The sequence below is a fragment of the Ictidomys tridecemlineatus genome, chromosome 6 (genome assembly GCF_052094955.1).
Source record: "Ictidomys tridecemlineatus isolate mIctTri1 chromosome 6, mIctTri1.hap1, whole genome shotgun sequence".
Taxonomy (NCBI): Eukaryota; Metazoa; Chordata; class Mammalia; order Rodentia; family Sciuridae; genus Ictidomys; species Ictidomys tridecemlineatus.
This window is the reverse complement of record NC_135482.1, coordinates 176468302-176495564: the sequence shown is the minus strand read 5'-3', so window position 1 is coordinate 176495564 and position 27263 is coordinate 176468302. Positions and strand designations below refer to the sequence as shown.

General features: G+C 36.2%; 1 protein-coding gene and 1 long non-coding RNA gene across 5 annotated transcripts in view; one reads left to right on the top strand and one right to left on the bottom strand.

Moving 5' to 3' along the window:
- The window catches only part of Flt1 (fms related receptor tyrosine kinase 1), a 177733-nt gene that overhangs the window by 65949 nt on the left and 84521 nt on the right, over window positions 1-27263 (bottom strand). For 2 of the 4 annotated variants that reach the window (XM_078016179.1, XM_040281637.2), the window contains exons 13-15: window positions 18873-18981; window positions 12064-12372; window positions 7160-7306 (exon numbers count right to left, since the gene is read on the bottom strand). In XM_078016179.1, the coding sequence (XP_077872305.1) occupies window positions 7160-7306; window positions 12064-12372; window positions 18873-18981 (565 nt within the window). Of the gene's footprint in view, window positions 1-7159; window positions 7307-7900; window positions 11900-12063; window positions 12373-18872; window positions 18982-27263 lie in introns of those variants that run through there. The other 2 variants (XM_078016180.1, XM_078016183.1) reach the window with 2 other exon arrangements.
- The window catches only part of LOC110598704 (uncharacterized), a 130611-nt gene that overhangs the window by 36981 nt on the left and 66367 nt on the right, over window positions 1-27263 (top strand). The gene's annotated exons all lie outside the window — the stretch shown is intronic.

Sequence of the window (27263 nt, the reverse complement as noted above, 5' to 3'; positions counted from 1 at the left end):
AAGTTTTACAAATGATAATCGAACTTTCTAAATTGCATTATTACTATGAAATCAAGCAAAACTGTCAATTCTTAATAGCCGGGAGGTGAAGATGGTCAGTTTTATCATCCCTGGGCATTATTAACATTCTCATTAGTATCCTCATCTCTTTCTCCTTTCCTTAAGATATTTCCTAGATCTGTTCAAATCACTTTACCACCCAGAGATGATTCTATTCTCTCTTTATGTGTGATAATGAGTATGGTGCTTACAAATACAGATAAATGGTGTCAGGGATAGGGTGGTGACAGGAAAAATGTCCCTTTCAGGTCAGTAGATAAATACTTAGTCCTGGTAACCAAGAAAATTCCATTTAAGGTATATTAATCACTGGGTTAGAGTGTCCTCTCCTGCTCTAGCCTCAGTCTATTGAAGACACAGTTTATACTTTCTCAATTCTGTTGTTCCAATATTAGTGCTTTTACCTTCAAAGTCTAAAAATGTTTCACTCTTATAGAAATTTAAATAAGAGTTTGATGACAATTTTTGGTACAGGCAGACTTTACCATAAAGATCTTAGGTCAGTATTTCCTTATATTCTCTTATGTATTTTTGAAAAAGGGAGAGATTGTTACTTCAGCATTTTAATGAATTTCAAAAACTCCATTTTCTCTGCACAATCATATGTGAGATCATTTGTACTTGTATCAGTGTAAACCTACATAGGACTGCTGTGTTTTGTCAGCTTTGCAAGCATATCCTTATCCTTACTCCTTAAAGTGTGACTACAGAGTGGGTTGCCACCAGCCCCTCTCTTGGGGCATGCACTCAGCCATGTCACTTGTTAGGACCTCAGTGGAAAAATCTGGGAAGGGTATGAGGTAGAAAGATGACTTTTGATTATTTTAAAGGAGCTGCCAGTCCCTCAAGCAGGTGACTGGAGAGAGAGTAAAGAGACTCAGCGTCTCAGTTTCTTTAAGGTGACTTCATATCATTGTCCCAAGTCTGAGTGCAAACCTTAACCATTTCTAGCCCAATAGAAATTTTTTTTTCTTTTTTCTTTTTTTAAGAGTAGGGTGTACTTATTTATTTGTTGGTGCTGGAGATGGAACTCAGGGCCTTGTACGTGCTACGCAAGTGCTGTACTACTGAGCTACATTCCCAGCAGAAATGAATGCTGTGGTGTGTGATAACCCTTGGGAACCAAACCAAACTCAGACCTGTCAGATAGAATTGATCTCCAAGTTGGGACCTATGTGGTTCTTTCTGGATATTGGTTACTTTACATTGCTGCATTTTCTCTCTGATTGCTGCCTTGTATTACACTCACACTAGCTTTTATTTCCCCCTGTCAAGGTAAATATGTCTTCCATCACCTTCATCTGTCAACATTTTTGTACCCTATTAGTCCCTCCTAATGGTTCCTAGTAGCTTCTTTACCCAGTTCTAGTTTGGAGACTCTTGCTTTTATTACCTGTCCCAAATTCTCTTTTATTTCTTATCTTTCCTCTATTCTATATATTTAACTAAGAATTAGTAAGAACCTATTGTATGCTTAGTATTAAGGTAGCAAAATTAAAATATGAAGGTGTTTTGTTTTTGATTATGTAATGTAGTAAAGATTTTTTAAATTAAATTTATTTTTAAATTGATACATAGAAAATTGTACATATTGAAAATTACACATTTTCCATGTGGCATTTTGATACATGTATACATTGTGTAATGCTTAAATAAAGTTAAACAAGTCTGTCTCCTCAAACATCATTTCTTGAATGAATTTTTTTTTTTTTTTTGGTTGTGGAGATTGAACCCCAGAACTTTGTTCATGCTAGGCAAAAACTTTACCATGGAGCTACATCCCACCCTCCAAACATTTATCATTTCTTCATGATGAAAACTTTCTATATATTTTCTTCTAGCTTTTTGAAGTGTGGTTCCATTATTGTTTTCTGTAGTTAATCTATTGTGCAGCAAGCACACCAGAATTTTTTTGCTACTAACTGTAATTTAGTACCTGTTGATCAACCTGTCCTCATCTCTCATATTAAAGATATTTTAATCCTGTGATTAAGTCATAGTACTTGTCCCCTTTATTCATCTTACTCCATTTTTTAAAAAAACTATTTGACATGATAATAAATAAGTCAGGACACGCATGGTTGTTGCTTGAAGAAGCTGTATTTCATTGAAATGTATACATAAGTTAATTGTTTTGGATCTTTTTGTTACCCAAGTTTTTCACTGCTATATTTCTAGAGCCTAGCATGTGCCAGACATGAAGAAGCACCTTATAAATATTTATTGAATCAGTAAATAGATGAGTGTTGGGCTGATATGAAATGAATTCTAGACTTTTTAAAACTTAAAAGTAACATTTGGCTTCAAAATTGTTAACTCTGTACATGTGATGTCTGTTTTTAAAAATACTTTATTTTTTTAAATATGCTCTAGGGTGTTTAAAAATATTCTTTAAATAAACTACTGTCTTCCAGAGAATTCCATGTTTCTGAGTGAGTAATGAGGAGATATTCATTGTTTTTAGGTCCTTTAAAACTAGTCCTCTTGTGATTAGTGTGAACTAATGCTTAGTTCCACATGCTCAGTGTTCAGAGTGAAACTCTTTTGACTTCAGAATCAAACTCTCTGGGTTGAATGTGGTGCCTTGCCCATTAATCCTGTCCTGAGCTAGTATTTCCCTCTTTAAGCTTTCTCAACCTTGAGTCTACAAAACAGGTGTAATTGTTCAGCATTTCTTATTAAATTATTAAGAGTAATAAACAAATTAATATCAGTAAAATACTTAGAGCAGTGCTGGCAACTTAATTGGTGCTTGGTAAGAAAATTGATCTGTGGAATGCATTTAACAACAATACGTACCTCATGGGATGGTTATGAAAAATAGTTTCATTATTTTTTTGATACTGGAGATTGAAGCCAGGGGTACTTTAACACTGAAGTACATCCCCAACCCGTTAACTTTTTTTTTTTCTTGCTAAGTTTCTGAGGCTTGCCTCAAACTTGTGATTCTCCTGCCTTAACCTTCTGAGTTGCTGGGATTACAGGTGTGTGTCCTCATTCCTGGCATAATTGTGAAAATTAAATGAGAGATTTCTAGCACACATACATAGTACCTTGATGCCTAGTGAATGCTTTATAAATTTTTATGATTATTCTTAGATATATCTTAATATGTCTTCTTTACTATCTGTAATTTTTTTTTTTAAAATAAGCACACATAAAACCAGAGACCAACCAAGTGATACACTGAATGGCATAAATCAGAAGAGACTTGGACATTGGAAGAAAGGAAGAATCCCTGTCCTGGAATGTGAGAGAAGAATTCCTGGTGACAAGAATTAGAGTGGAGCAAGAAGAACTTAGAGGAAGGGGAGTTTTTCAAGCAGGAATCAAAATAGTCTGTAGTCCAGAGGGCTGAGGGAAACAGAGGAGAAAGGCCAGAGTAAGGATAAATGAGTGGCAGCCAGTGGTGGGCAATCAGTGGTAAAGTGAGGCTGGGGAGAGCCTGCTGTTGCCCCAGTTGGGCAGTAGCCAGCAGGATGTCCAGGGCTGCTTTTCTTCTCATTTGGATCTCCCTGGCAGAGGTGGCCTCTCCCAGTCCCTGTGTACATGCCTTCCTTTGCCTATACACTTTTGTTCCTGCATCCTTTTTGTTCTTGCTTGATGCCCTTTGGCCCAAGAATTTACTACTCAGCTTTCGTAACACTTTCTTGGGATTGCATTTCTTCTGGAGAATGGCTGTGTCCCACTGAAAGCTTTTTCCTGAAAGGAAATGAGCAGGGAGGAAAAATCTCTGACTACCCTGAGGTCTTTCAGCAGGCCATTAGAGCGTGAGCTCTTGTGTGTGCCCTGCTTCCTCTTGCATGTTTTCTTTGGAATGGGGACGAGTCATCATTTAACAAATAATTATGATAGTGGACCAGATCCTATCATGGATCCAAGGCCCCTAAGATTCTTTTGGTATAAAAATCTCTTTTGAGCTGCTAGGCTTCCTATAAAAGATGTATCCCAGGTTTCTACAGGATACACACCTTATTCTATTTTTTGTTTGTTTAACTCACTCTGGCCTCAATGGCTGAGTGTATAATGAACTAGTTTTCAGGCTTTTTAGGCTCTGGGCTCAATGTTCTTTCCTTTTAGCTTTGGAACACTGATTAAGGATGATCACCTTGGTTACCTATAATTTGTTACCTATGGGTTTGTAAAAAGAAATAACCACAGAAGAGTTGGCATCTTTGAAGATAATTATGTATATGGACATGGGGGTCATAGTCATGGAGCATATTATGTTGGCTACTGCATTTGCTGACTCAAATGGCAATATTGTGTATGAAACTTTATAGGACCTATATACATGTAAAAGATTGTCTCCAAGAAATTAAGAAATTAATTTCCAAAAGGATATAGTAGGTTTAAAGAGTAAGTAAAGAGAAAAGGGATATAAAAGCATAGTTGAATTTAATAAATGCTAAAAGCATATTAGAGTGATATTTATAAATATTTTATACAAGAATTTATAAGAGATCTATTGTAGATATTCTTCAGGGGTAGATATCTTTCTTATATTTAGAGTTGTTTGATATTTGAGATAGATAACTTAGTAACTCTTGATACCTTCCATGAATTCTGACAACTTGTGAGCCAATTTCTGAGTAAATGAGGTGGGTCTGAAGGTAGCATTTACTAAGCTATGACTATGGGCCAGGTTAGTTATGTTCACTCACTTAAACCTCACCACATCCCTATGCAGTCAACATTATTATCCTGATTTTATAAACAAGGAAATAGAAGCTCAGAGAGTAGGACAAGTGAGTTGTTCAAATTCTTACATGACTCATGAATGCTGGGCCTAAAACTCTGATCTCCCTAGTATATCATATCCTTTTCTTTTTGTGTAACTGCCTGGACACATTCTCTTGCTAAATCTTTCCTCCATGCCCATAATGGTCTTGAGCTTTCAAATTTGATTTAACCCATATCCAAAGTATTAAACTGAACTTAGGTCAGTTTACTTTTTCAAAGATATACTCATCATCATGCATTAATATTATATAAAATATATTTTGTGATCAAGCAAATTTGGGGAATACAGAATTAAAACCAATTTACCATGTTTCTTTACTGCAGGACTTCTTTGGGTTTTATATATACTAAATGGACTCTGAATCTCTAAAGAAGAATATTACACACATCTTTTTACAAGCTATTTATTGTTGATGTATTCACTCATCCTTTTATTGTAGTAGAAAGCCTCAATGGTTTCTTTTTCATGGAACTACCTATCTTGGTAGTGTGTCATTTTGGGTAAACCATTTTACCTCTTTAGCCAATTTTCGATTTGCCATATTGGACTAAAGATCTCTTTGGCTTAAAAGATACTCTAAAGGTTTCTTTGGCTTAAAAAATTCTATGGTAGAGGCTCTGTCCCAAATCTAGGCATTTGTCCAGACAAATAAACTTGCTAAGTATAGAATATGATTTTCTGAAAACCACTCATTAATTATTTGCCAAATACTATGCTAGATTCTGAAGATATAAAGATAAAAATAGGATAAATAAGATAGACTATTTCTCAGGAGGAATACATATCAAAAGATGATTTAAAAATTAAGAGAGCAGAAGAAATAGATAATATAGACACATATGAAGTGATGATTATATATATATTTTCAAAATCTCAAGAAAGAAGTTGAAGCATTCACAAGTAATAAAGACTTATGGAGGAGTTGCCTTCTCCTTGTGGAGTTGTGCAAGGCCTTGTAGATGGAGAACAGCAAATCTGAGTCTTGGGACAGGTAGGCATCATACAAAGGGAAAGTACTCCAGGCAGAAGGGGCATAAGAACAAAAAAAAGCACAGAGGGTTGAAGCAGCATAATGTGGGCAGTGATCTATAAAAGGCAGGGGAGGCTGAGCATGGACTTGCAGTAGGCAGGGCTATTTGTTGAGGGCTTTCTGTGTCAGATGCTTGAACTTTATCAGATGATGTGGTGGGGAGTGAGCGGGAGACCTAAGCAGAGAAATGACATGGTCACAGATGCATTTTATAGAGCTGTGTAGAAAATAGAAAAGAGAGGGAGGGAGACAAGTTCAAGATGACTGCAGATGTTGAGGCCAGCTAATGAGCACCTGAATCAGTAGAATAATTGGACAGCAGAGGAAGGGATGGATTTGAGAAACATTTAATATTTAGTAGGTACAAGCTGCTCAGTCTGGTGATAGATTAGATGAGGAGGGCAAAGGTGAGGTAATCACCTTCTAGTTTGGATGAATAAGTGTATAATGTCAGCATTATAGGTGCTACTTTGTGGAGAAAAATTATGTGATGTGATTGGTTTGGGACCTGTGCAGTATAAGGCCCTTCTAAGACATTAGTCACTATCTAAAAATTTGGAGTTGTTATACAAACTCATCCTGTGCAAATGGAGGTTTCAGTTGGAGTAGAGGACTCACATGTAAGGACCATTTAATGTTGCCACTTACTTGATTAGGTTGTTGGAATATTACAACTAAATGGCAGTGTTATTTATTTTATATTATTGTATTTTGTGGTGAAACCCAGGACCTTGCTGGTGCCAGGCAAGTGGCAACTTTAGTTTTAATATAAATGTAGTTATTAATAAAAAATATAAATAAGGTCAGTTAATCTTAACCATAGCATTATGAGGTTTGCAATAGATGGTGTTTGTACTTACTTACTGGTTAAGCTCTAGTGGTTTTAAGAATATTTATTGTTGGGAAAAAAAGTCTATAACAACTAATTTAGAAATTTTTTACCAGTATGAAAATAGCGTTCTTTTCTCAATCATTAAAATTGGTGTTGATGAATTTGAAAGATTATAAATCTACTTCTCTGAATTAGATGTTCAAAGCTGTGTAATACTTCATGCCAAGAAATTAACTTCTCACTTTCCTAGGTGAGGAGTTCAATGCACTATAAAGCATTACAATTGATAGGATTTTTTATAGAGTTAGGAATATGGGTCCCTTAAGAACAGGTCTAACTATTCCTCACCGGAAGTTGACACAAGTATGAGCCTAGTTTTTGCAGCTCTTTTAGTAAAGTAGTCCTAGATGTAGGAGAAACAGATGATAGGAAAGTGGGAGAAGAGTTGTGAGGAAGGATGAGAAATAAATGCAAGGAAAAACAAATCTCTTACCGGGTTCTTGTTGTATTTTGTGGTTGTTTTTAAACCAAGTGATCTGAGGCTCTGGGACACCGTGAGCTTGACAGTCTAAAGTGGTAGAGCTGCTGATGGCTACCGTATGATCACTGAGGTTTCGCAGAAGGTGTGGCGCTTCCTGATCTATTGAGGGAAGAAAGGGAGTTGTGATTACTTGTCAGTTTTACTTTTATCTTATATGCATATCAACATTTTAAATATACATAGAAATAGCAAAACTCAAGGTTTCATGTACATTTGGTCCCTTTTCTCTTCAGTAGTTAATCTACTGCTTCCTCTTTAGTAATAAATTGAATAAATTTAATAAATTGAAATGTGTAGAACACAATAAAATCAAGAACTAGATTCTGTATTTTTAAATTTTAATAGAAAAGTTTTTGCCTGGCCAACTGGTTGCCTTCTCTCCTCCCTGTTCCCTCCACCCTGCAGAGAAGAGTTTTTCTAAAATGCAAGGATCTTGTGTAGTTTTACGAATACAGAAAAATGTGATTTTGCATATAGGCTTACAATAAATGTTCATATTAATGTATGGTGTTGGTAGATAAGCTAATATAATTTCATAGTCCTTTCCCACTTTTTTTTTTTTTTTTTTTGCAGGTTAGGCATGCACTCTACCACTGAGCCATACTCCCAGCCTTATGTACTTTTGTTGATGTTTGTGAGGGTATGTTTGTGTTACTCTGTAACCTAAATTTTAAGGCAGCAGACCAAACAGAATTCTTGAATTTTGAAAGCTTTATTGGTTGTTTCCTTCCTCCATTTCCTTCCCCAATGCAAGCAACCAAAAGATTAATTCAAGAGGCAGAGGCACAGATTTGTAGGTTTTGCACTATATAATAGTACAAATATTGTATTTTATATTATTTTCTCTTAAAACATACAAATATGATACAATACAATTTATTTTAATAAAATGCCAACCAATATAGTACAACAAAATGAATTTAATACATTAAGATGCAATACATTACAATATTAAAATCCCACATAGGAATAGCAGTACCCCTAAGGCCCCCAACGAGTACAGTGTCTCTAATGAAGTAGTCAGTCCTGCTGATGTGTATACATTCTAATTAGGTGGGTACTAGAGTGGTAGCTCAAGATTCCAAGGAAAAAGAACAAAAACAATGCTAATGTCTCCTCCACCCTCCCAAATTATCCCTTTCCACTCGTTGCAAATCCTGGAACAGAAATCAAAAGAGTTTTGGCATAACTTACACATTCTGCGTCACTGGTTTCAGTTATACAGTATGAACTTTCTCTGACCATTTTTGATTTCCTCATCTTAGTGTACTAACACTGTGAAAGCAGCTTAGGAGTAATTACAATGCTACAAAAGATGATACAGTGCAGTGGCTTTGATTCCATGTCCCTGTAGGATTCTGCCGACTCCCAAAACCTTTCTCTTTTTATTCCTGCAGGAAAACTCTCAGGATTAGCATTCGTTAAAGCCATTTAGAAATCCCAGGTTAAAAGTATATTATCATATGACTTTTATAGCATGTTGAAGTAGTATAACATGGCAGGGTTACTATCAGTTAAGAGAAACAGATTTCTCAATAAATTTTGATTTCCATAGCTTATCATTAGTCACTTTATATAAAATGAAATCTGAAGGCAAAAAACAAAAAACAAAACAGTGTTGAAGGATGTGCTCTGATTTATAAAACCTTCTTCAGACATAGTGTAGATTGAATGATAGCAATGGTCCTTTTTCTTCTTTCAGCATGTCTTTCCTATTCTTTTCCTAAATGTTGCAGAACCGTTGCAACATTTCTGTGTTTGCATTCTGGGCAATCTGTCAAACAGCTTTACTTAACTGAAAATGCAACTTTGTATAAGGCCTTCAATTTATGATCCCTGCTTGCTCTTTACAAATTTGACATTTTTATGCAGCAAAGACCCCAAACATATCAATGAAACATGACAAGATAGTAAAGAATTGTATCATATTATTATTTAGTATCTTCTTTAGTGGCAAGACAACTTTGACATCTCATTTAAAATAACTCAGACCCAGTTCACTGAGTTATATATTCTTTAGAGCTTCCTCCTGCACATTTTCCAGTGTGTTAAAATATGCTAAAATAATCTGTCGTTGCTCATAGGCCTTCTAAAAGGAAATGCAAATGCAAGGCTCACAACACCTAAATTATTTTCATAGATGTAATCATCAACACAGACAGATGTGGACTTCCCTGACAGATGTATTTGAAAACAATTCTTATATAGAAGAGAACATTTTATTTCAACATACATGTCTTAAAGAACCCCCAAAGGCCCTATTTATGACACAAACATAAGACAATAAAAGCAGCCAAAAAGCTGCAGAATTAACATGGAAATCTCAATTAAATACAAGGTTCATATAAACATTCTGAAACATACAGTGTTAGGATTTATTTCTGGAAAAAATGTTGCCCTGTGTTAAATGTCTCATTTTTTTGGCTAGTTTCCAAATGACGACCCAACCCAGGAGTCATATTTTGTTAATTTCCTACTTTATATACTGTAATAATCTGATTTGACATTTTAAGAAAAGTACATTGAACCCATGTGTACTTGATGGAAATAGATACCTGCTTTCCAGAATTTAACAAAGTACAACTGGTCCTGTTAAACTGAGAAAATTGGAATTAACAGAATATTTCTGCTGGTTATCAGTAGCTAAAGATAGCTGCCTACCAGGTGGTGGTTCTTCTTTTCAGTATTATGGCCTCAGAAATTTCCCAGGTCCTATAAATATATAATTTCTTTTCTCCATTTGGAATGGGGTCTAAGGAACCAGCCTCACACCCCTGTTCCACCAATTATTCTTTCTTTCTCTTTTTCCCCTCTATTATCCTCACCTCATTTCATACCCTTAGATGTAACAAAAAGCAAAATTCACCCAGTTAGTTTCTTTTCTAAAACACAGCTGTCTGGAAGATTAATTACATAGTGAACAATTAATTAGTCTATGAAATTCTTTTTTTTCTCTCTTTCTTTTTTTTGGAAAATCATCTCTTGGAATACTAACATCTTCCCCTCCCTACAAAAACTGGAGTAAGGGGAAGGAAATGGTTGGCTTTGCATGTCCAATATATCATTTTTCATAAGTAATTTCTAAATTATTTCATTTTCTTTTTTAGCTTTCATAAAAACCAAGGCCCCCAAGTTCTGTTTGGCATTGTTTCCTGAAGGAACACACTGACTTATAATGAACAAAGAGACCAGGCCAAAGAGCCATAGGTAAAATTTCAAGATACAATTGATTATTCTTTCCTTTGGGCTGACAACTTCCAGGTTACTAATTGTTTTCAGAGCATTTGGGGCTCCATAAAACTGGCATTCTGGGGAAATGCTATTGTTTACTCTTTCACACTTGACAAAAGCAATTCCCACGTGAAAGACAAGTTTAGCCGTGGGACAGAGTCTGCTACCTAAAGGAGGAAACAGGCTGGTGAGTTCCCAAGCTTGAAAAGTTGTCATATTGTCACCTCCTATTGAACTGCCCAGCCACTGTTTCTCAGCCATAGCTATTTTGGTCATTATAGTTTTATTTTTTTCCCTTGTAGTTCATGCAAGTCACATATAATAATTAATCATAAATGAAAACAACAGAACAGTGTATATTAAATTAATGAAAAATTCATTTCCTCCTAAAATGCAAGCTTAAAGCAAGAGATAATAATCTGTCTTGTTTTAAAAAAGAAATGGCATGTATTTTTAAATGACTGATTCTGCTTCTGTGGTTTTGCCATTTCTTAATCCTCATAAAAATCCAATTAACATTTTGCATATGGGGAAAATGGGCTTTTTTAATGGATAGATTTTCAATTGACATTTAGAAGAATGCATTAAATCTCTGGTTACAGTAGCTTTTATTTCTTTAAATAAATATAAGGACCACCTTTGAATGCCATCACCTCAACATAATAGAGTTCTTTAAAAGAATAAAAGGGAGACACAGATATTTAAAACGAAGGCTTGGTGCATTTTTCAAGTGCTGCTAGTGGCTGTTTAGTCCAGTCTGGGGTAGTGACTAGTTGCTGGACTTGTTCCTGCAGTACTAACAGCATAATGAATATGACCTGGAAGTATGTGAGAGAGGGGGGGTGGTTGATTTAAGTGGACTTTCATAATAAACACTGTGCCAAGCTTTACTTTCTTTTAATTATACCAACATCTTGTACCCCCAGGGCCCATTTTAGAAACTCCAGTTTAAGATCAACGTGCTTAATGTAAGAAAAAACAAGAAGCATTTTCAAATAAATACGCATTACACCTTGCTTTCCAGGTGCTATTTACAAATCAAGAGCAGATGAAATAGTATAAAATAAAACCAGGCAGAAGTCCAACAGAGTCTCAAATTCAATGGTACTCATTTCTGAACTGGAAAATTAACTTATTCATGTCCATCTTTGGCAGAAACCAGCATTTGTTTAAGTTATTCAGTTTGTGCAGCTTCACAACTTAAAAATAAAAAGAGGTTGGCATCAAAGTGGAAGGAAAGGATCAGTCCCAAGTTGTTGTTTATCAGGCAGGAGAAGACAGCAAGAGCGAAAAACAGAGATTGCAGTGCAGGGATCCTCCAAATCCAAACGTGCACCAGGTCGGCCCCAGAGGGCAAAGCCCTCAGCCTGAACGGGGAAGCCCCAAGCTGGCACCTGGGGGGCTCTCATAATTACTCCTATCATCTCCGAACTCATTTTGGGAGGAGCATCTCCTCTGAGCCTGAAAGTTAGCAACAGTGACAATAAATCAAGATGATATGAGACAACTGTTACTTTTTTAATGAGTCCTTTAATGTTTTACATTACTTTGTGTGGTACAATCATTCCTCGTGCTTTTAAATTTGGAGATCCGAGAGAAAACAGCCTTTTTGTTGCAGTGCTCACCTCTAATAATAACTTCTGTCTTCTGAAGGATTTCTTCCCCTGTGTATACGTTCCTGGCTCTGCAGGCATAGGTGCCCGAATCTTCCAGAGATACATTCTTGATGATAAGGTTAAGAGTAATAGAGTACTCTTTAGTGATGGCCATTTTTTGCTTGCTGATACTGTGATGCATTGTTCTGTTGTTTACTGTGCGCAACAAAATCCAAGTAATGTCTCTGTATAAGAATTTATTAACTGTGCAAGACAGTTTCAGGTCCTCTCCTTCTGTAGGCATTTTTTCCAAGTTAACATGAAACCCATTTGGCACATCTATAAAATAAGAATGAAGAATTTCAGAAAAATTGTAGAAAAATCAGTATCACCTAATGAGATAGTCAAAGATCTTAAGAATTGTTCCTACATAAATTCTTTCAGCATTAGCATTAAAAAGGATGAGTATTTGTCTTTTTATTTTAGGGGAACTGGTTTAACAGAACAGGGAGACCAAGTCTCATTCTCTAAGACGTGAGATAGGAAAAGCAAATCAGGGACAGTTTATTAGGAAGGCACTTTTTCCTTATTTGCCTGAAGTTGCTTTTCACAGTGGAATGTTTTTTTCCAACTTGGTATGATAACCTTGTTTCCCACTTTTTTAATTATATACAGTCCTCCTACTGGTAAGTGGACACTTTTTGCTGGGGATGGAATCCCACTTGCAAGGCAAGTGCTTTCCCACTGAGCTGTACCAATTTGAAGTGGGCAAAATAGTGTGAAGTAACATAAGAGCAATTTGCACTAAACCCAAAGATAGATGTATGGGCAAACTTGACCAAAATAGCTTACAAATAAACATGGGAAGTTGTAGGTATCTGCCCTACCCTTTGCCAGTGACAAGCTGCTGATCCAGCAGTATCCTCACTCTTTGCTGGCACTGTGGACCAGAAGAAAGCCAGGCCCCCTTTATGGTGGTGGTCCTACTCAGACATAAAAGAGCAAAGATTTCTTTTGAAAATTCCAGGTTTCAAAAATGGAAAAGAACAATTTATAAAAAAACTACTGGAAGAGTTGTCAAACTCCAAAGATGGCAAAAATAATTTAAAAAATTAAGATTTTGGGCTGGGGCTATAGCTCAGTGGTGGAGCACCCTGTCTTGCATATGTGAGGCACTGGGTTCGATCCTCAGCACCACACAAAAATAAATAAAGATATTGTGTCCAACTACAACTAAGAAAATACTAAAAATAAATAAATTTAAAAAAAAAAAAGATTTAGGGTTGGGGCTATACTCAGTGATAAAGCACTTGTCTACCACCCATAAGGCTGGGTTCAATCCCCAGCAGCTCAAAAAAAAAAAAAAAAGTCACATTTACTCTCAAAAACATTTTAAACATGTTCGGAAAGTGACTGTGTCACTAAAAGCCATTTCTTCTCCAGTGTCAACTCCTGGCTTACCTTCTTCTCTAAGTTACTTTAGTGATAATCTGTGTGCTCTCCTCAGCATTTCTACTAAGACCAGCATTTTGCTTTTAGGCTGTGAGTTCCTTATTGACATTCTGGACCATTTTACTGAGGATTTTAAAAAACCATTGGCTACTGGTCCTGAACTGACCTGCTCTCAAAACCCTCCCGTTACTTGTTACTAGTGGTGTATCTATATTTGAGCAAAGAATTTGGGTCAACATTTTACAAAGTGCTTTGAAGATGAAAAGCACTATGTTATGCTATTATTATTATTATTATCCTTTGCACACAAAGCTATAAAGAAACCTTTAAACCTTAAGGGGACAATAGTCCAAAATTAGATATCATATCAACTCTTTCCTAAATCTCACTTTGCTTGTTTTTCTGATTTTTCTGGGCTTTGGCTTTATTATAAAGTGTCACGTCTGAAGAAATGCCAAAGTATTCATTTGAAACCTGGGAATGGGGGATAACAGTGGCTTATGAAGTTGTCAGTGGCTGACAAGAGAGGAGATTAGTAGTGGTTTTCCTGCTCTAAAATGAAAATCTAAGAACGTGCCAGAAGATGCAGGAGCAGTTGACAGTCATTTTCAACTTAACAATAAGGTGTCAGAAATAGCTGTTCTAATTCATCATCGTTTTACATTTTGGACATTTTCCAAGTATGAGGAGTAAAATATCAGCCTTCAAAGTTACACGGATTCTAGAGCAGAGGTACTTTGCACTGGTTGCAATCAGATCATCTCTTAAAAGATCACGGACTTTCCATTTATAAGGACTCATCCTGGTAGGTAAAACCCAAATGAGCCCAGTAACACCATTGAGATCATGTAGAGAGTTTCTATTTACTTTAGTGATTTGAAACTTCCTGTGGAAATAGCTCACAGGTTTCCTGATGGAAGATTTTGTTTATCTTTGCCAAGCACCACCAGGAATCTCAAAATAAAATGTATTTAGTGACATTGGGAAACCAGGGAGATAAGGCAGCCGCTGTTCCTGTTTCACCCTCAGTAACTGCTCACACACCCATAGTCATGCTGAGTGCCAGCAAAACTGCAAAAACACACACAGAGGAAAAGAAAAGCACCAAATCCATTTTGAGGTCTGTTTCTTGTATGAGGGACACAGTTACTAAAGTAATTTGGTTTAAGTCATCAGGCAGTCTTAGAGAGGATTATCTATTTCTCAATATAACCCCTTTGGTATTCTCTTTTGATCTATGGAAGATCATAAATAAAGTGTCCGCAACTGCTTAATGAACCCAGAGGGATTTTCCCCTTAATTCATGTTGATTTTTTTTTAGCCTGAGTACAAAAACAGACCCAAGAAAGAATTGCCTTTTAACCCTCCAAGTGAAAACAAGAAATCTTCCCACACTTCAGTATCTTTTGCAGATTCAGTACACTCATAGTTATCACCAAATAATGCCCATCCATCTAACATAAGGCACATCCATGGAGTCTTACAAGATGTCATAGAGAAGAATCAACTCTTGCTCAGAAGAGACATTCTACCTAGGGTTAGGTGAATGAGTAATGTTCATTAAGGAGTATATTAGGGGATAGACATTTTGACTTGATTGGCTCAGATGTGGATTAAATTCATGAAAGAGACAAATATAAGAAATTTAAAAGGATGAAGGAGATCTCATTTGTTAGAAATATAGGTTTTTCTTTCATTGAAGAACAGGAATAATATTCTGTAAAAAGAAAGTGAATGGTTATTATAAAGTTTTGTTTATTTCAAGCAGATGCCATGTACAAATGTGTGCCAAAATTTGGAGTTGAAACAGTCAGGATGCTAACGACCACAGTTAGCCAGTTTTCATCAATTTGGAAGGCAAAGTTACTACTGTATTTCAAGACAGGGCCATAATATTGAAAGGAGGATCAATAAAGATCCAAATCTAGATCTTTAAAGCATTAGATTTTTAGACATCTCTTTCAAGATGCTCCTTTAAGGATTGACATTGAGCAAATAAACATTTTTTTTTCAGAAAAATAAACATGTTAAGTGTATTATTTCTGAGACTATTTTGCCTCATCTCTAGTGAAAATATATCTTGTGACAAAGATAGGAAAGATGGAAAATGACTCAGACATAACTTTTCTATGTTCATATATGAATATATGACCAGTGTAACTCCACGTCATATACAATGACAAGAATGGGAAGTTATACTATCACGTATGTATGATATATCAAAATACATTCTACTGTTGTGTATAACTAAAAAGAACAAATAAAAAAAGATAATTGGTTAAAAATAAATGAAGAATGTAAGCAAATTAATCTACTATTACCAATTCAAACTAAAATTTCGTAGGACTGATAGTAAAGAATTATTTGGAGAAAGGATAGACTAGGCAGTGGGTGGGAAGGGAGGCTGGATTGCCTAAAATCATGTTCAATTTTAAGATTAAAGCTCTTGAATTTCTAGAGCAAAAGTACTGAGAGCTTCTAGCAGGTATGTTTGAAGGAAGGGAGTGGGCCTTCCCCTTCCATTCTTCGCACATCTTCTTCTAGTGCTATGCTCAGGCTCCAGTAAGCAGGATCTCTGTCCTGGGCCTTTTGATGGGTGTCTTCTGGTTGTACCCCTCCCTACATTGTGAAGAATCTGGTATTCTATACCCACCCAGAGCCCATGTTACTCCACGCCTATATCATGCTTTTGGTCCTTGGGATCTTAAAATTCCCCCAAAAGCTTATCCCAAATCTGCTTCCAGGTTGACTTAGCCTCTCTCATCCCTAGGACTGGGCTCCTGAGATCAGACTGCTTGTCAGTGTGTACACCTCTAGGTTCATCCGAGTAGACAAGGAAGATTGTTTGTGAGGGGCATGGGCAAGTGTGGGGGCGGGCTGGGAGACCACACACTGGAGGAACATGGTCTTTAGCTGTGTGGGGCCCATTCAGGGGTGGAAAGAAGCAATGGGTCAGCCAGTCTTTCTGTGCCATTAGGTACTGCTGCAGTCTACTCCACCACTCTGAATAGTACCAGGTTTCTAAGCTTGTGCTGGCCTTTTGGGTCCTTGTGAAAGTATATTTGTCCATAGGAAGTTTAAAAATATGTAACAGCCTCTTGGTTTGATTTAGAACATGTCAGTAGTTAGACCAATGATTTGTGGGCCTCTGCTAGCACTCTTGCCTTGGCTTTCAAAACATCAAGGCAGGATTGACCTCTTCCCTCTACCTATTCAGATTCTACCCCTACCCAGGGCCTCTCAAATCCTGCTTCCTTCCCGGAGGCTTAGAGCTACACTGGCCAATATGGTACCCATTAGCCATGTGTGGCTTTTGAGAACAATATATATATGGCTAGAATGACTAAAGACCTGAATTTTATTCAGATTATTTTATTTAAAGTTATTAAAGTTTAAAAACTGAAGTAGTGTTATATTTTTAAAATGGTGGTCACAGGACTAGGTTCTAACTCAGTGGCAGAGCACATGCTTAGCATACACAAGGCTTTGGGGGTTTAATCTCCAAAACCCTCTAAATGTTGGTTACACATTGAAATGACAATGTTATGGATATACTAGATTAAATAAAGTTAATTTCACTTTTAATTTTTTATTTGGTTTTAGATGTACATGATGGTAGAGTGTATTTTGACATATCATACATACATGGGATCATAATTAGAGTGAGTTATACTCCATTCTTGTGGTTGTACATTATGTGGAGTTCCATTGGTTGTATGCTCATAATATGAACATAGGAAAGTTATGTCTGATCATTTTACTGTCTTTCCTATTCCCTTTCCCCTTCCCTTCATTCCTCTTTGTCTAATCCAGTGAACTTCTATTTTTCTCTCTCCTCTAATTTTACTTTTTAAACATGCGGTTACTAGAAAACTTTTACTTATATCTGTGGCTTATCTCTATTGGACAGCAATGCCTCTAGAGTAAATTCATCCATCAGATCACTTCTGCACAGACATTTTGATACAGGGATACATGTAAATTTTTTTTTTTTAACATTTCTTCATTTGCTCAGTCTTAGAACTGTCTGCTAGAAAGATAGGGCTTCACTGATATGCCTTAAAGAGCTTAGTGCTCAGTTTTAGTGTGTTGTTTAATAGTGCTCATTAAACTGTTGCAAACTTGCTGAATATTCAGAGCAAAACAGGAATTGCTCCATCTTTTGTACTCTGAATCAGACACATAGTTTAAATGGTAACTTGTTTCTAACTAAATTTAAAAGACAATACAAATCTTTGGATTAAATTAGTTCAAATCATCTGGATTTATTAGAGACTCAGCCTGTGTGAAATCCTTGTCAGAATCTATCTCTCGGAAGGGCCCTTTCCATGCTTGGAAGGGATGCAAACTGCTTTCCCTTCCACTTCCATAAGGTGAGAAGACAGGGACTAACTATGGTCTAGAGTGGCCCTGCCATGGACCTTCTCCCCTGTCTAGACCCTGTTTTTTTCATCTGGAGTGCTCAGGATCTAGAATGGTGTCTAGCCTCTAAGAGAATGCCTTCTAGCCCTGATCTTCTGAGAGAATTTCCTCCAGGAAATTCAATGTCTCCCATGGCCCAGCTTCTCTGGGACTTTACTAACTTGCCAAAAGGTTTCTGTCACCCGACAGTCCAACTGTCTCATGAAAATTAGTCCTACCTGTTTCTTTCTGGAGATCGTAGGCAATTTTGTGCCACTTGCCCCATGTACTGTAAAGTTTCCCGAGAGTTGGCAGACTGCCCATGTTTCCTCAGAAATTGCGGAATGTGGAGCCAGGCAATTGTTTTTATACTTTGAGTTACTTATTTCCTTCCTGTACCCACAGAGGGGCACAGGGAATGCCATTTTTGTACCATGGAGGTTTGGAGATTTTCAGAGACTATCATATTTAAAATTAAAAATTCTTAAATACTGTAAAAAAATAGCCCATTAATTATTAATGAAGCTGTTTCAGATTTCTACAGGAGACCATCATTTCCCCCAAAGGATAAATTATGTAAGTTGTGCAATGATTAGCTTATAGGTTAAAAAATGATCATAAGTATTAATAACTGGTTTCCTTGACTGTTACTGAACATGAACAATTAGTATGTGTCAGACCCTGTGCTAAAGGGTGTTCATAAACGAACATACAAGATCCCAAATTTGGAATCCAGTCTGGGAGGGAGACACAAACAAATAACTCTAAAAGAGAATTCAGGGAAATAACTCTTTAGGAGAGCCAATGATGTTGTAGAATTCTATTCCTGAGAGCAAGGATGAAGGTACTCAAAGCTGACAGTTCTATGGAATTTTTTTTTTTTTAATAATCAAGCTATAAGTGCACTAAAAGCAAACAGGATAACAGGATTGAGGAGAGACTGAGATCATCAGGCTGTTTTCATGGGCATATGATGTGTGGCTTACCTGTGATATAAAAGCTTATGTTTCTTTCCACAGTCCCTATTTTATTGGATGCCATGCAACTATAGATTCCAGAAATTCTAGAGTCAGCCACAACTAAGGTGCTAGCCGTCTGCAAAAAGAAAAAGAAACTTTAGCAATAGGAAAAGATATTTGAACATCTCTAAGCAACTTTTTATCTTGGCAGGTGGTGGTGCTAGGAGTTGAACCCAGGGCCTTGTGCATGCTAGGCAAGCGCTTTCACTGAGTTACATCCCCACCCCTCTAAGCAACTTAAGAAGATTGAAATGATTTCATTATTTCATTCATTAACAAAGACAGTATTGTATGAATGGTGGTTACTATGAAGCTCTCCCCATGCTGAGCCCCAACAAGAATGGAAAAATAACAGGAAAGCAGGTCCTCAGGAGACCGGGGCCTATGACATCCGACTCGTACGAGGGTTTCAGGCTTATCTTGTGTTGCTGGCATAACAATTATAGACCTTAAGCTGAGATGTGGGACTGCACGTCCCACTCTATGAGGTGGTCAGTTCCATGTCAATAAAAGGAACAGGTGAGGCCAAGTCCTTCCCTTGTTTGGGTGAGCTCAGAGCATGGATGCCAGCTCGAAATAGGTCTTCTCTGTGTTTGGTTCTGTATAAGGTATATTAAGTAAGCAAGGACAGAAGAGAAAGTTTGGCTGAACCATATCTTTTATGTGGATGCAGCCTTCAAATGGTACTGAAGGAGATGAGAGGCTAAAAAGGTTACTGAAATTTTGTGTGTGTGTGTGTGTGTGTGTGTGTGTTGTAAATTACATAATTTCTCAGTTCTTTCAATTGTAATCTAGAACATTAAAATATAAATGATGAATTCAGTGCAGTTTTACTAGATTTTAGTGCTATTTGTCAATTTTGTTCTTAAACAAATAGTAGTCAAGTTTGTATGAACTTGAAAGTACTTTTTAAACTGTGATGCCTGAAAAATAATGAAACATCATTTTAGACAGCTTGAAAAAATGGCATTCTCATAAGGAAAAAAATCATGAGACAAGTTGTTGAACATTCTTAAATTTAACACATCCTTGATTAAACAAGTAATATATATAGTACATAAAAAAGCTAGTTTATCATACTTAAAATTACACACACATGCATACAAACACAAGTTGATCCAGTTACTTATAAATCTTTGCACAAATAACTGGTTATGGGATATGTAATTAGAGGGACAATGCTGATGCTTCAGTACTGATCAGGTGTCCTAGCTGAAGTGAGGTGACTTAAAAGCTACAGTAATGCATAGGCTAAAATGTGATGAAGGACTTTTTCTCAAGTGGTGAACATATTCCACAAGTGGTTTGGTTATTGGGAAGGGTCCTAACATTTTGAATTGCTAAGGAATATACTAAGCACTTTATTTGTGGTCTGTTATCCCATCTAATAAATTAAGGTATTTCTATCTTTAATCTACAGACCATGAAGACTAAAACCATGCTTTTAAATTTTTTAGCCAGCAAACTCATTGCTTTAAATTTTTCTAAATGCTTTCTCTTTTAAATGTTGGTGTATCTGCTTCATTACATTTACCCATATATTCTCTGTGTATTATTGAAATTATTGGTAATGAAAATGTCAGCAATATGTGGCATTTTTTCATTCAATTTAGCAGACATTTATTGATCGATCATCAGATTGCCTAGATATTGCCATGGAGACAGAGATGAATATGACACAGTAGTTCATTTCATTCAACTACTCTTAACAACTTTTAAGATGATGGAGAATAATTGCCATACTTGAAGATCAAATATATATATTCTCTCTTTCAAGAAGAAACACTGTATTAGGTAAATACCAGAGAGAGTAGTTGGAAAGAGAGCTTTTCTTATTTTTGTTAGTAATCTTGATAAGAGGAAGGAAATAAAAAATTCTGATAGCCATCTCTTTTTTATCATGAGAAAAAATGGAAGTTATTAGAAGAGGAGACATAGACAGCAATGTGAAAGGAACTGTTAGCTGGTGGCAGCTGGAAGGGCAATAGAGATCATCAAGTAAGATTCTGACTGCCTTATGTTGTCTCAGGAATCTTGGGCTCAGATGCTTCAAGGTCGTTTGCAACAGGTTCAGAAACAAGGACCTCTTGTGAAGCCTTCTGCATGTGTCAGCTTGGGCACTGTTTTTCTCATGAAGTATGTTCTCAAGTGTTTATCCTAAGTTACCTAAGTAGAAACTTAGATTTTCAGATGTTTTGTTCATTAAATAAGTGGAAAACCTAATTCTGTCCACTTGACAATGTTTGAAATTTCAGATAGCAGTTACCTGCATCTGTAAGTCATGTTAGAGCTTCTATTTAAAAGATTTTCATTTCATTCAACTCAGAGCAACCAAGAACAAGAACTGAATTTCATTACATGGAAAAGTCAATTCACATGTGCACATTTTGCATGTTTAAACCTGTGCAGATAGTCTGGCAGTAGCCATTATCAAGGCTCCAACAGAAGTCATGATTTTGGTATAATCAGAAAATAAAGTTATGGTACCAGAGGTGATATGAATCTGTTATATGAAGAACCAAGAAGATAGGAATGTATTCAAATCTTTCTTCTTTTAATGATGCCTTCCAAAACCAGATATCTTCTCTATAATCAGGCCTACTCCAGAATGTCCCTCACCAAAGTTTCTTTTAAAATAGAAGAAAATAATGGAAATGTACATTTTTTTTTCTTTGTTTCTGAGTACCTTATGTGGCCCTTGCTTCTAAAGTGCCTTGCACACTGTATGGCATATAGCATTATCTCTTTAATCCTCATTATATACTTATGAGTGCATTACCCTGTTTGACAAATGGGACATCTGAGGTTTATAGAGGTTAAGTGATTCACCCCAACGTGCACAAGACCACAGAGTAGCTTGGGTCGAACTTATGCCCCATGTTTCTAACTCTAGTGCCTCAGTCTGTACCACATTGCTTCTCAGCTTAAAACTTTTAAAATTGAATAACATAGATCTATTGGTAAGTTCTGTCTACACTTTGGGTTTTTCATTGAGAATACTTCCTTTCATCAGCAGAGCTGGGTCACATAAGCTAAATGCTCCATGTACAGAATTGCTGTTTTCCTTCTTTGATAGCATTTTACATAAGCTGCAAGATGTTTTTCAACTGTTATAATGTTGTGTGGTTTGAAAATGTGATTGGTGAATGAAAATAATGGAAATGTACATTTTTATAGTTGAAGAAACTTTTAAAATGAAACGAAATGTATGTTCTATGATTGACTTGATTAAAAATTATCTCCTTTCTAGAGTACATCTCTTTTTACAGACAGTATATCTTCAAATTATAAATTTAAACATTTTCATTAAAAAAGTTATTTGAAAATATAAACTGATCAGGAGAAAAGTGTGAATTGTGTGAATTGTAGCTGAGTGTGAAGACAATTTTGCATTAGACAGTAGGTGTCAGCGCATTGATCTTTGTTAAAAGGGGCAGATCAGGGGCTGGGGTAATGGCTCAGAACGCTCGCCTCACACTTGTGAGGCCCTGGGTTTGATCCTCAGCATCACATAAAAATAAATAAATAAATAAAATAAAGATATTGTGTCTGACTGCAACTAAAAAATAAATATATAAAAAAATTAAAAGGGGGCAGATCTGTTCTCCAGTGATCATAAGCGGATATTACTATTTCAAAGGGGAAAAATGAAAATAGTGAACAATTGGAACACCAAATATCACCTTAATACTTTAAGAGAAAGTACCAAAGATTATTTCTTTTCTCAGTACTGGGGATTGAACCCAGGGTCTTTGCTATCCTCAGCCCTTTTTATTTTGAGACAGAGTCTTACCAAGTTGCTGAGGCTGGCCTTAAAACTGTTGATCCTCCTGCTTCAGACTCCTAAATCCCTGGGGTTACAGGCATGTATCACTATTCCTAGCTGTGCCAAGGATTTGAGTTGTAACATATGTTTGAAATTTTAATAATTTATTTTATAGTGAACACCAAAAGAAATTCTCAAGGATATCTACTTGTATTATCTCCATGTTTAGTTTTCATTTTCCACAACTAAAAATAAATGAAAGAAGATTGAGGAAAGAAAGAAAGCAAAAGTGCTAAAATAAAATTAGGATGTCCAAGTTCTGATCTCTCAGAAGATCAGAAGAAACAATTCTTTCACACATCTTCTTAAAATTCAGTGCCTCAGGCTGGGTTTGTAGGTCAGTGGTAGAGCACTTGCCTCGCATATGTGAGGCACTGGGTTCAATCTTTGGCACCACATAAAAAATAAATAAGATAAAGATATTTTTAAAAGTTCAGTGCCTTATTACACAGGACAAATACATCAACTTAACATTTAAAAAAATTCAATTCTGTTGGTTAGTTTGGGGTAAGCAGGGTTTTGGTGAGGTTTCCAATCCAATGTAATTCTACATTTTTAAAGAACTCATTTTTCATTCTTTATATTTACTACTTATACTTTGGGGGACTTCTGATTTGGGGGTACTTCCACTTACTCTTCCAGAATCTCAAGGATTTGGATATTAGAAACAGACTTGTTCAGTCCAATCTCTGGGTTCTGTATGATCCAGGAACACTCATGAAAACTGCTGGCAAGTACTATAAGTTTGGAGTTTCTTCATGTTCCTTCCTTCCTTCCCTTTTGCTAAGCATTAGTAATTTGCTTCTACAATGTCATTTGAATGAATGGGGTGATGTGTCATTCAGCCCAGTTTCTGTAACTAGTTTTTAAAAAATCTATATATGGAACAGTGTTTTTTAATTTCGAGATGTTTCAGCATGCTTTTGAGCGTTTCAGGGAGAAATAAAAGTAGATGGACAAAGGTCAAAGAATAATCTAAAATTAACCCGGGGGCTGTGTGGGAACTGAAACACAAGCTGTAATTCTGTGATTAGAGTTGCTGCTTCTGTCTCAGATTTGCAACATACAACACACCTACTTCTCAATGGGCCCTCAAATGATTTCAATGGAAATGTTTCTACGTTGAAATTGTCATGATTCTCCGACCTTTCAGAATGCTTCAATGTGTCTTTCCTGTGTGTTTTTTCTAACATAGGATTCCTTTTACTTCCTATTTTACATCCATGAACCCAAGAATTTGGCAACTCATTTAACAATATGAAAACTCTACATTTGCTATTAGCCACTCTAATTGATGACTCACATTTCACAAATCTGGCCAAAATCTGCCAATAAGGAAATTCATTTTTATTTCCCTCATATCCTTCCTTGAGTTAAACAGATCGAAAAAACAAAACACAACCCTCCCTCCAATATGTAGCAAGTGCCCCAGCACTAGTGCTAACCCCCTTATGCCTGACCTATAGAGTAGCATTGCTGGGCATGCTACTTATGTGATTGCAGATAAAGGAATCATCACCACCTAAATTGGAACTTGAATTTACTTTGTAAACATTTACAGAATAAAAAGTACAGTTTAAAAGTAAATGAAGAACACTGCACATGATTTGGAAATAACAAGGCATATAAAAGATACCCCTGCCCCCCAAAAAGACAGTCAATGCTAAAAGTAAAATTAGTAAATTTGCCTAAACTCAGAACATTAAATCAATAATTTTCTTCAAGTCTAATGTGTTACTATTATAGCTGTTTGTAGGATATATACCCTATATACATTTTGACTTTGTTTAGAAAGAGAATTAAAAGATTTTTTAATGCAAAGAATTGTTTAACGGTAACCTTCATTGTGTATGATTGCAATCAGTTTGGTAAATTGCATTTGGGTGAATATGGTAGTCATTTTATTATAATATTGTATATATAGGGCTTCTCATCTTTATAACAGGAAGCTAATTAGAGCAAATATGATTAATTCCATTCTTTTGGGGGGAGAGACACCCTAGCTGAGAGTGGTGAACTGATTTAGAGTATTTATACAAATAGGGGCAGAGCTTGACCCTGGGGCTCTGTAGTACAGATCAAGTGTTATAATTACGAGCTTTGTGCATATGGGTGTGGTGGTGTACACCTTTAATCCCAGCGGCTTGGGAGGCTGAGGCAGGAAGATTGCAAGTTCAAAACCAGCCTTAGCAACTTAGCAAGATCCTCAGCAACTTAGCAAAACCCTGTCTCAAAATAAAATATAAAAAGGGCTAGGGATGTGGCCCAGTGGATAAGTGCCCCTGAGTTCAATCCCTGGTATGAAGAAAAAAAAGTCTACATTTAAAATCTTCTGCCTAACTACAGAATTACAAGACAATATATCTGTTCCACGCATACATGAGAAAATTGGGGAAGTTCTTTGATCTTAGTCAGCTTTTGTGATCATTTTTTATAGGTATTATACATGGAGTCAGGTTGCTACTTCATAGTTTAAAGTAATCAGAAATTTCACATAGCTTTCTCGTTTTCCATTTATTTCATATTGCATATTTTGATAAGATACCAAAATAGGAGTAGAAGTTACCACTGGAATTAACTTGTAAATTTTTGTTTTAAATATCCAACAGTTAACAGTTTATCTACCTGACATGGTCAGGAAAAGGCCAAAAGAATAGACACTACTAATGGTGTCTTAAAATTTTTCTAGTACAACTGATTTGCTGTCCACTTCTAATAAACTGAGATAGTTTTTATTCTCCCCCAAAGTGTAGCATCACCCAAGTTATTCCTTCAAGTTTATAGAATTTTCTCTTATTTAAATATTGCACTAAACTGCTCTCTCAATACCAGTCATGGAATTAAAAAAAAATAATTCTAATTTGTTATAGATGACAGCAGAATGCATTACAATTCATATTACACACATAGAGCACAATTTTTCATATCTTTGGTTGTATACAAAATATATTCACACCATTCATGTCTTCATACATGTACTTAGGGTAATGATGTCCATCTCATTCCACCATCTTTTTTACCCTCATGCCTTCTCCTCCCCCCCACCTCTTTGCCCTGTCTAATCCTCCCATGCTGCTCTCCCAACCCAACTATGAATCAGCCTCCTTATATCAGAGAAGACATTTGGCATTTGTTTTTTTTTGGATTGGCTAACTTGACTTAGCATTATAGGCTCCAATTCCATCCATTTATCTTGAAAATGTCATGATTTTATTCCCTCTTATTGCAGAGTAATATTCCATTGTGTATATATGCCACATTTTCTTTATCCATTCATCTACTGAAGGGCATCTAGGTTGGCCCTCCAGTTTAGCTATTGTGAACTGTGCTGCTGTAAACATTGATGTGCCTGTGTCCTTGTAGTATGCTGTTTTTAAGTCCTTTGGGTATAGACTGAGGAATGGGATAGCTGGGTCAAATGGTGGTTCCATTCCCAGCTTTCCAGTCATGGAATGTTTTTAAGCGTTGCTCATTTTTGTGTTAAAAAAGTTATAAACCACGTACAACTACTGCTGTAGCTAGAAAAATGTTGCTAAATCTGTTATTGTTGATATTGTCATATAAGCCATCATCACTTTAATTTCTGTATTGGCTTACTTAGCAGTGAGAGTCTACTGGGTTTCACACAGAAAGACTTTGGTTTCCGTTTCTTATTATTTACCCTTTTAAGCTGTGTGGCTTTGGGGTAAACATCATCCCAGTTGTTCATATATTTAAAAGGGGAAAACACTCTGGCTTGTTAAAGAATGATGGTGACATTAGCACATCAAAAGGTTTTACATAATGAAGCATACAGATATTTGTTGTCATTGTTAATCCTACATGGAGAATGAAGGCATCTACTTTTTCATCTTCTAATGCAAAGAATATGACTGGATAAATGTATAAGTATCACCACACTCCAGCAGAAAGTGCCATCTGTATTAACAATCTATTCTAATGTATATGGTCATTTCAGCAAGGGATTATTTGATTTTTCTTCTTCTTCTTCTTTTTTTTTTTTTTTTTTTTTTGCTCTCCCTGTGCATGATGATGGCAGATTTTTAAGTGTATTCTTTACTAGTTCACAGGGAAAAAGTCACTGTCTGTAATCCACTGAGACTTGCCTGGTTCACAGGGTGTCAGCCATTGCCAAGGCTGGGGTGTGGGGGAAGAGGGAATGAATGGCCCAAGAATGGCAGGAAAAAAAATGTCTGCTAGACCCGATTAGGCTGAAGAACCTTGATAGACTGTATATATTGGCACATCCCAACTTAGGCTTCGTCCTGGCAAATATAGAGGGGAAAACATGATTTTTTTGTGAAATGGAAACATTCAAGTTTAGCCTTAGTCTTGTATTAGCTTTTGCTTATTGGAATCCTATTTTATGTATGTCAGTGATCTGGTTACATCCTAGAATCCTAGAAAGTTTGATGAGTCCTGGGCTCCACCCCAGAGATTTGTCTGTAATGCTAATTGGTAGAGGATTCTAACCTGTAGCCAAGATTGAAAACTGCTGATGTGGATGGGTTTCAAAAGGAAAACACCATCTA